A 10,397-nucleotide genomic window follows, 5' to 3' on the forward strand; every position below is an offset into this window, starting at 1 on the left:
TCCCTCTCCCACCCTCCTCCCTCTCCCACTATAGCCCTTCTTCCCAACAAGCCCCTCCCTCTATCATGACTTCTGGGTATGAGTGACCCACTGAGTTTAATGGGGGTTTCTGGCTCAAGCCTGGGTGGGAAGTTATACACTGAGCAAGAGCATCTTGCCAGCGGCTACGCCACTGGAGAAAGTGGTGACCCCCCATCATTAACTGCCAGTTCTCCCCCAGGGAAGGGTGTGACCATCATAACCTCCAATTCTCCCCCAGGGAAGGGTGTGACTGTACATAGGGTTTAGGATGGGTGATAAAATGTGGGATTGGACTAATGTGTTTCTAAATTATCATACTTTCTCTAGTTCTGAATTTTCTGATTGCACATTCAAGTTCACCCTTAAGCGATCTGGTGAGCTTTCTAGTTAGGTCATTTATGACCATGGAATGCAACACGGCAAGAGTTTGTATAAGACATCCTTATGTAATCTACAGAATAACTCTTGTTCTTCATGTCTGATTGTCCTGTTAAGAGCTGAAGGACAGACAAGACCTACCAAGGTAATTGGAAATGGCTTTATGGGAAAGTGGTGGCACATATTTAAAGAACAAACATTTGCCCTTTTCTGAGTATGTTTACTGCACAGTCTTTTCAATGCCGAGGGTACAGACCACCTTCGTCAGAATCATGGCAATGCCTTTTAAAGTGGACACTCCCAGTGATTTCTGGAATATCGCCTATTCCTCGATAAGGCTCTAAACTCTTCCTGCTGAGGAACAAGATCTTTAGGGTGTCTTCAGCATGCTTTGAGTGTGCAATACACACAGAGACACTGCTTCTCATCCACTTTGTGATTTATCTTCAAGGAGGATTAAATTGCACGACCCACACAGCCATGGACATTCATCCTGCGGATCCTTCTCCAGCTTGGGAGCTGCCTCCTTTGTGGGTGTAGCTCTATCTGGACTCCCTTTGTCCTGGCTGGGGACAGGCTGGTCCCCACTGGCCTACCTGTCACAAGAAGCTCAGCAGTACTAGTCGCTTGTCCAGACCCGTTGGTGGCTCTCAGGGAGTATCGTCCACTGTTGGCTTTAGTCACGGCGGGGATCGTCAGTTTAGCGCGGCCATCGCTAAAGGAGATCTGCACGCCGGGCAGAGTGGAAGTTGAAATCACCTGGCCATCCCGAAACCAGCTCACCTCAGGAACTGGGGAACCTGGAAGGTAAGCAGTCATATTTATGTTAGCATGGACATGGTCCAGCCCTCTGTTCTTTCCCATCATTGCAAGACCTTGCACAGGCCTGTTAAAGCTAGCTGGCGTGGAACCCTGTTTAGTGGTAGCAACAGCATGACAGTCACCACTGGGAACACCTGGTGGTTTGTATAGCGTCCTACCCCTTTTTTATGGAGTTGGGTTTTGAGGTGCACTGTAGCTTCACCACTTAGTAGACATGGTTAAAACAATGAGAGGGGTTTCTAAGCGTTGAGTGCTGCAACAATTTTGAGAGATGACCATTGTCCATCCTGAAAACACGAGGACTGGAGGCACAAAGCCACCTTACAGCCCTGCCCCAGGAGGCTGTGCCTACCTCCCTCCTCTACAGTGGCAGGGACACTGTCCAGAGTGTCCTTGCCAATGTGACTGCAGCAAAAATGCCCCCACATGGACAGGCTGTTCCTCATGCTAACTCCAAAGCCAAATCCAGTCTTCCAGAACAACACAGAAAGTCGGAGCAGCAAGAGGAAGCCAGGGTCTCTTCACTTATGGTTAAGAACAGTATCAGTGGCTTCAGGTTTTATTAAAGCCTAATGTGTTCAGAGGTTGGACAGCTACTTCAGGGAATGTTCACTTTGCACCAGATATGAATGCTTGTGACTGTTCTCGTTGGTAACAGAATGTTCACTGTGTTGTCCTTACACAAGCCAACCTCCCATTACGGGCGAGTGAAGAGTGTAATGGACTAATTTGTGGGTGTCAGACTTCATCTATGACCTATTTGTAAGACAGTGTAAAGGCACACAATTGGAAGGACTCTGAATCTATGAAAATATCATCTCCCAGTACTGTGCGAAGAGGCAAATTCCCGCAGACTTCATACATGTTCTGCTCAGTTTAGAAGTTATAGAGGATTTGAAGAAAATAAGGTCATCATTTGAGAGTTCATCAGGCAAAAGGAGAATTGAGCTGAGTTCTACCAATAGCGAATGAGTGATGTGATGATATTTTTGCAAAGTGTTAGACAGTTACGTAAGACCCATACATAATACAGAAACAGGAATGAAAAGGAAACTTTAGCGTATTATCTTTATTGCAAGCCACACATAAAAAAACCCAAAAACAGAGAGAGAGAGAAAGAGAAAATGAATTCACCACAGGGATGCACTGAATTATGAACTAATCATAGTTATCATTTAATAATATAATCATACATGACCAGCTATGGTTCTATAGGAGACAGGTTGATTAGGTCATTTTGAAATTATTTACAGTATAGTTTATAGATGACTCCCCCTCACTCGTCATGAGGTAATGCACAATCTAGAATCATCCCTGAACCAAGTGATGAAGAAAAAGAGGCCAAAAAGAAATGAGCGGAATGCCTTTCAAATGCAATTCTAGGGAAAATGCTTGTACTCTTTGAATATAAAGAGCAGACAGTGCTGTGCCTTGCCATTAATTGCAGAAGGGAGTTCTTTAATTCACTAGAATAATTTAGTAACATGAAGAACCCAATACAATAATTGCCATGAGTAGTCACTGCACCGGCACCTATGGGAAGTTGATGAAATGTTTTCCCCTATGTAACATCTGAAATTGAGGTACAGACTAGCTGCCCAGAAGCTCTGTACTAAACCCCACAGCACAAGGGTGCTTGTCTGTCACGTTGGCTCTGCAGCTGAACCCAAATATAGAATGACCAGATTTGGCCCTACTTAGTTGCTAGATTCTGACAGCAAATTTTAATCTAATGCTAATTATTTTTGCTTTGTGGAATTATAGTATGAATAAAACATTTTCAAGTCATTACATTGTCAGCATCCTGTGAACGGTATGCCCTTAAAATGACCTTTCCATGGTGTTATGCCAATTTTACATAGTAAAAGCAGGGTTTAAACTTGGTTTCAGGGCCTACAGAAAAAAACAAAAAAAAAAATCCTGGGGGAAACAGGTGGAACAGAAAAGAAAGCATCCATATGGCTTACCACTAACGTGAGCCTCAAAGGTTGCGGTACTACCCTCCAGTACCACAACGCTTTGTAACGGCTGCGTAAACGTCGGTGCTTGAGTGGTCATCTTTTTAGGCACTCTGAAAAGGAAAATAAAAATCAGTGGAAATGTTGATCCTCAGGGCCCCTCTGCAGCTTCGTAGTGGAGACAAAGACATGTGCTTTTCCAAATGGATTTCTCTAGGCATAGGTGGCCCTAGAGCAATAGGAAGCCTTCTCTTGGGGTTTATGCAGCTGACCTTTGAGCTAATTTAAGGGAAATTAGGGGAGGGGGGTATGGGGAACATCAAACAGAGCAATGAATAACCCCCCTAGTGGTCAAAGCAGAAGCATCCAATCCTACCAAAAATGGGAAATCAGGTTGGGAAAGAGTGGAAGGGAAAACCGAGCTATGGCCCAGGGCTTTCAGAGACAAGGTGTGATGTCTGTACCCTTTGCACCAACACAGCATGTAAGCATGGGAATCCCTCCCGGGCAGCTCTCACCACGGCGAGAGCTGTGTTACCAGGGGGTTTCGCCTTAGGCGCTGCCCACTGCTTAAAATCGGCACCCAGATGAAAACAACTGTATTGAAGAAGCCTTTCACTAATGTGAAAAGTGTTGGCAAGGATTTTAACAGCCACAAGCCTTTTATTCTTCAACAGCAAAGCAGGCTTACAGCGTCCTAGCATGTCTGTACATTGTATGCAACGGCACAATTAATGTGGCTGAAATAATCACCAGGGAAAAATATTTAATAAGTCCAAATTTATTATAGATCTGAAATAAAAATGCTAACTTGAGTTAACATGGAGCAATAAGCAAACTGAATAACAGGAGCTGGTGGGAAATGCTCATGGAAATAAAAAGACCTGTGCTTTAGGATGTGAAATAGTCAACAAAGACATGAGTGTAAAATTTGCAATTAAGTCCTTTTGTAAGTGGAAGAAAGTATTTCACCTATCAGTTTTGGAGATTATGTGTGAAATTTCCTTATGCATAAATACCTAACTATTCACCTTGACCAGACTAGTGTTTTGGCATTAAAAGCAATTTCTGAATTTTCTATTGTCTCATTATTTTTCTTAATTTGTTCATTGACATTACAGTGCAATAATCTTAGTGCTGGTGTTCTATTTAGTGTAACTAAAGTTCTTTAAGACAAAGTTCCTACTCCAGAAAAATCCAGGTATCATCCTCCAAAAGTTTTCAGGAATCATTTCCGAGGAACTCTTGTGTCCAGCGCATTATCTTTAGGGTGAGCACATTTTATGTCTACGTTTTCCTGTCTGCAAACCAGTGCATCTTCTAACAATAGCTATCTCCTTAGACAAGCAATGCATAATTATGTATTTATCTAACAACAGGCATTTACAATTAGCAACCTAATCCCAGAAAGATGGGAAATCTAAGTGTGTTTTGAAATTAAGTCTTTTACCCTTCTTTAGTATTAACATTCATCTCATGTCATATAATTGGATTGAGGGTTGAATTAAAATGCATAATGAGATTTGGAATCGTCTGAACAACAATCCTCCATCTTCATTGAGACTTTATAAAATGTTGGGATTGAGTGGCCTAAATGGGCTTGATACCCTATCCTTATTGTCTAAGCAGACGAATTGCTTGCGTTTCTTGGAGCTCTTGCTTTCCAGAGGCCTAGGGCAGAAGGTATGCATCTGAAATGTCATGCTCCCAAAATAACCCCCCGGCTTGACTGACAGCAGACAAGTGTCTGCCACTGTCCCGCAACAGATACCCCGGCGGCTGATTCCCTTAAAAAGTCATCGGGCGTAGCTGATGCCACATGGCTTTCTCAGAGCTATTCTTGGTCAGCCTCGCTCTATCACAGGGCCGCATAACCTTGTACATTCCCCAGGGACACGTTTATGAAGGAAGCAAATGTTTCTGCCCTCATCTCAGACCCCCGAGCTCTAGGATATCAAGTGCATTTTAAAAATCTGAAATGGTGACTCTGCTGGTTAGGCTTAAGCATTTGATTTATTTTATTTTGTTTTTAAAGAAAACTTGCATGTCCAAATCAAGTTTAAAATACAGATCCTCACTGCAGGTCAGAGAGAGCAAACCCTTAGCAACAGACATTCACCGCTCAAACTGGCGACTGGAAACCCATCAGAAATAGCTCTAAGATTCAAACGAACCCGTTCCCACTTACCTGAATTCTCAAGAGTGCCTAAAAAGGGTGGGACTAAGCCCAAGGTTGCTTCTGAAACGACGTCCTACGTAGAGTTGGGTTTCCCAACCATCTCCTACATGAATCAGTGAGCCTCTAACCCTCAAAACAAAACCACACAGTCAAGACTGTGTGGTTTTGCTTTTCTATGCAATCCCTACACCCGAGGCGAGGTGGGAATGCGCGACTGCTCCAGAGCCAGGGGCTGGCCGGCCCTTATATTCCCCAGATCTGCTGACGGGCCCACATCCTTAGTGCCCGGGGCTGTGATTGGCTGGCTCTCTTAGGAACGCCTGATGGGGAGGACCGGTTTGGGAGTATCCCATACCACCTGTTCCTCTGATTGGCAGCGCTAAATTTAGCATCTCAGAAGAGGCTTTAAGAAGGAAATAGAACTGCATTTTAAAAATGACCTCACGGGCTCAGAGAAGCGTGTAAGTGGCAAATGTGAAAATTTTACCCATGTGGCTCTGAAACCCGAATGTGACAATAGAAAGGACGTGTGGGTATTCATGTCTAAAACAATCCCAGACTTGAGCCCCGAGCCGAGCCCCGTGAGTCAGGCTCCACTTCTGTTCCCTGCCCTCTAAACCCAACCAAATGGACCTGTCAATCATGACAGCTGAGGAAGAGATTTATATCACACATTGGTTTCATCTCCTCTGAAGACTCAGTTGCTGTGAACTTTGCATTTGAAGAGAGCTCATCTGGACTGTCCGTCCTACAGAACAGTCATGCCAAAGTCAGCTACCTGAGCCTGTCACAGCCCTGCGGGAAGTAACACCCAAAAGCAAAGTCTGCCCAAGACTTCACTTTAGTCTGTATGGGGCATGTCTTCACTTCCATTGGAATTCATTTTTGCCGGCTAGGAATATTCACACAGACCCACGCATCGCCCTTTCTGAGTGGGGAAGTCTGAGTCTGAGCTCCCCACAAGGTTCTTTTACTTGGCAAATCACGGCTGCACGGCTAATCTCTGCAGTGTGCTGTCACTAATGGGAAGTGGTTAGGGGATGATATACTTGCTATTTTGGGACTGAATTTAATTCCAAGCAAGAGACGGTTCAAATACAAAAGATCATATCAAAAAGGCCTTTCTTGTGGCTCAGCCGACGCATTTGTAAAATTCTGCTTAGAGCGGAGAAAATTGACTTGTGGATAAAGGAACGACACTTTTATCAATAAAATACACTAAAAATTTAAATTTTATGTTAAGTTTCCTTATGTTTGTAATAAAATGTTCCCCGTTGTGAGATAAATTGGCCTTGCAGTAGACTCTAACTTCTTGAGCATTTCCCATCTCCCGGTTACTTCTACAGTGATAGTTCATTAACATTTAACAGATTCAATTACCAGCAACTGGCTCGGTGCTGCCTTATCAACAGGCTGACACCACCATGCTCTTATTTAAACAACTGTCTCCTGGACCTAAGTGGTGCTGTCTGCCCTACAGCCTCCATGTCCCAACCCCCACCAGACAGAGTCTGCTTTAACTAGGTTTCAGCTCCTTCTTCCCAAGTGGCCAGATTCTTATTGTGTGCTTTGAAAATCTTACAGGGAAATCTGTCAGTCATAATGGAAAATAAATGAACTTTTTGTTTGGGGTACTCAATAATTTGTTATTTGAAATTCACTTGTGCATGAGTGTCTCTCTCTCTCTCACTCTGTGTGTGTGTGAAGGGGGCATGCACACGTGCATGTGTGTACATATTATATGTGTGTATTTATAGACCATTTCTAATGTGGAGTATCTCTGTGTCATGTCATGGTTATTGGGGGGAAACGTCAAGCCATTTAAGATATAGAATCCTGGAGCTTGAGTTCTGCTGAGTCCAACACAATTATTCAGGGAGCAGGAAAACCATGAAAACACATCACCCATTGCAAACATGATGTCCCACGTCTTTTCTTCTAAGCTGTGGTTTTTTCACTGTCTTTGAACTTCATAGACCTTTCAGTATCATAGAGATCCTTGCCTTTGGGTGCCTCTGTTTATAGGATGCTCAGAAGGAAAGGAAGAGACTAAGGGAGGAAGGGGTGATTAACAAACACTCACACACTGCTACGGAAGGGGCGAGGGTTGATTCGTAAGCCTATCAGGTTGTCTGGCACACCACGGTACACGTTAGCTTTTCCATTAAGTATGGCATAGTTGGAAGGTAGCGTGCCAGCCTGCTGGAAGCGAGCCATTTCTCAGACTGAGGAGTTTGCTGATGCAGTAAGATCTCCATTTAGGATCCTGACTGGGGAGGCACACAGATAATCCCCAACAGCTGCTAATTCAAATATAATGCCTACTTAGTTTTGGAATGTGTGGCATGAGTCTTTCTTTGAGCCTCATATTTAATGTAATTTAATAAATATTTAGTAAGCACATGCTCGATGCCAAATGCTGTTTGAATTATTTTTGATTTACGTTCTGTCGCTCTTGACTATCAGCTGGATGGTGATTTTGAGCCCAGCCTTGTGCTAGAAAACCCGTGTCCACGGAGAGAAGACAGCCTCCTATGGAACATGGTCTTCACAGACAACAGATCAACTGCTACCCCCTGTGATGGAGATGGAGGTTCGAGCAAAGGCGAAGCTCCACCAGTTACTCACCTTACACCTCTGCCACCTTCCAACTTTGTACCACATAGACCCCTTTACTAAAGCTTCCGCTTCCTGAGAGCCATTTGAGAAGCGGGGCCAGGTTTAGTGCTTAGTACAAGAGCAGTTTCCAAGGGAAAGAAGCAAAATTAATGCCTCTTACACTTTGTTAAAACTGGGGCTTGAGCTTATAGTAATTCATAGGATACAAAAGTCTCTGAACTCCAGAAGTTTGTATTTTAGTAAGTCCCACAGTATCTATGATACGGCATCTGTATAGTCCTTTCTGCTCTCACAACATTCCAGCGTGGAAACATGGGATATGTGCCCTTTTCCCACAAGGGAGCAAACAAGTTCAGGGGTTGCCCAGAGAAAGAAGCGCTGCGTCCGGCAGCCTGTGCTCATGTGTGCATTCCTTCAGTAACAAAGTAGGACAAAAAGGAAAGGAGGTAATGTTGATTGAAATGTAAGTGAAGACTGTCCCTTTAGCAGCAAGAGTAAAGGAATCCGTTTCTATCACTCTTTACCCCATGACACTGGCTATCCACATAGATGTCATATTAGAGATGAAAACATTATTTAACACATATTTGACACGTTTACCAAAATCAGAAAGTCAAGTCCTTCAGTTTCTCAACCCCAGCTTCAGGCCCATATGGAGGGAGTGCTGCTTCCGCTCTCCGGGGGGCTATAGGCATCTTGCTTGCACCTCTGAGTCTCCAATTTGCCTGTTGTGAGCTGTGGATTATAATATCCATTTCAAAGAGCTGCCAGGAGGATTAGATGGCAGAATGGACGTTGTCAGCACCGGGACAGCGGGAACCTGACACGCGATGGGTATTTGGTTAGTTGGTTGTTGCTGAACACAACACAGGACAAATCTTTCTGGAGCTCCTCAACACTGATTTGATCAGTAGCTCACCATGTGATTAAATATGGAGGGAGTGTGTTCTAATAGATCTTTGAGAATTCAAAAGTGACCCAGCAGTAACACAGCATGTCCTTCCATAAAGGCCCTCAGGAGGTGACATGACATTTAAATGTGGATTAAAGCAAAGCCCAAGCAACACCAGAATTTTAAGGAAGAAATGAACTGGGTTTCTGCCGACCTATATAGGGAACTGTAGGAAGATGAGAAGCACTATCAGCAGACACTGAAGCTAATATTGCCATCAGATCCAAGACGTTTTCTTGACGAAGGGAGGTGACTGGATTCATCTTGTTTAGGGACAACTGTAAACACGCCATCTGGGATTAAGGGCTCAGGGACCAAAAAAATATGCCTTCCTCAGGTGAAAAATCCTTTTGGCCTGACACAAAGGAGTCTGCCAAGATGGTAATAAGGGGTTTATCGAATGCCTTCAAAGGCAGCTGTGCCCACTGCAATCAGCGTGGCTGCTTTTTAACACGTTTCTTTAACCAAGGAGGGGATCATTGAAAGCAATGCCACTGTCTCAGATACAAAGGGAAGCATAGGCATCTTTAGTCTGTGTAAACCTCACGTGATGCTTTATGGTCCTCTGAAACTGTGCATTTTCAAGACATAATGGATGTTTTGACCTCTATGTTCCGGTCATCTCTTCCAAATCCCTCTTTCATTTCTACCTCCCCACATCTCCCTGCTTAGTCATCATTACAGGGTTTTCCAAGGAACCCTTGCTGAGAAGGTCTCTCCTGAATTCCGCCATCACCCCGCCCCACTGAGCTCTGGGCCTCTGATAAGTTTCCACCAATGGCAAGTGCTGGAAGAAGCCAGCTTAGGGTACCGGTGTCTTCGCTTCTGCCTGGCTTTTAGCGTTTCAAAAATTGAGAATTTTATACAGTGTATTTTGATCACTCTCTCTCTCCTCCCCAACTTTTCCAAGATCCATAACCCACAACCCTGCATTGATCAGAACCCTTTTCTACTTGTGGCCATTTTCTTGCTGCAAAGACAGTCCCTTTTCTGCTGTCTTTGGTTCTAGAAACTGCCTTGTTTCTAGTGAGGCCTCTGAAGCCTGTGATCCTCAGGCTCCTCATTATCCTGCATCTTTCACACCCTCCCTCCACCTGTGTTTCCAGCTAGCCTTGGCAGCATGCAAGCTTTCTGTCCTGACTCTGACCGGATCGACTTAAATCTCTTAATTTGAATCAAGTAAAGCAGTTACCTTCTTTGCTAGACGATTGTTTTAGCTTCTGGACTATTCTTTACATTTCCTTCACTATTTGTGGTATGGATTAATTTTTCTTTTATTTGAGTTATTTTCCCTTTCCTCCCTCCAATCCCTTTCTTGTACCACTCCTTTCAAATCCACAGCCTTTTCTTTCAATTGTTGTTGTTGGTGCTGCTGCTGGTGCTGCTGCTGGTGGTGCTGGTGCTGGTGGTGGTGGCAGTGTGTGTCTCTGTGTGTATTCATTTCTAAACATACGTACATACAACCTGC

The 10,397-nt window shown here is 44.0% G+C and overlaps 1 protein-coding gene across 2 annotated transcripts in view; it reads right to left on the reverse strand.

Annotated features, from left to right (window-relative positions):
- Ttn (titin) overlaps window positions 1-5,579 on the reverse strand; it is a 270,353-nt gene extending 264,774 nt beyond the window's left edge. The window contains exons 1-3 of one of the 2 annotated variants that reach the window (XM_013345840.2): window positions 5,368-5,579; window positions 3,189-3,292; window positions 996-1,199 (exon numbers count right to left, since the gene is read on the reverse strand). In XM_013345840.2, the coding sequence (XP_013201294.1) occupies window positions 996-1,199; window positions 3,189-3,279 (295 nt within the window). In that variant the 5' untranslated portion in view covers window positions 3,280-3,292; window positions 5,368-5,579. Of the gene's footprint in view, window positions 1-995; window positions 1,200-3,188; window positions 3,293-5,367 lie in introns of those variants that run through there. The other variant, XM_013345841.1, reaches the window with a different exon arrangement.
- Window positions 5,580-10,397: the final 4,818 nt, after the last annotated feature.

Source organism: Microtus ochrogaster, chromosome 4 (assembly GCF_000317375.1).
Source record: "Microtus ochrogaster isolate Prairie Vole_2 chromosome 4, MicOch1.0, whole genome shotgun sequence".
Lineage (NCBI taxonomy): Eukaryota > Metazoa > Chordata > Mammalia > Rodentia > Cricetidae > Microtus > Microtus ochrogaster.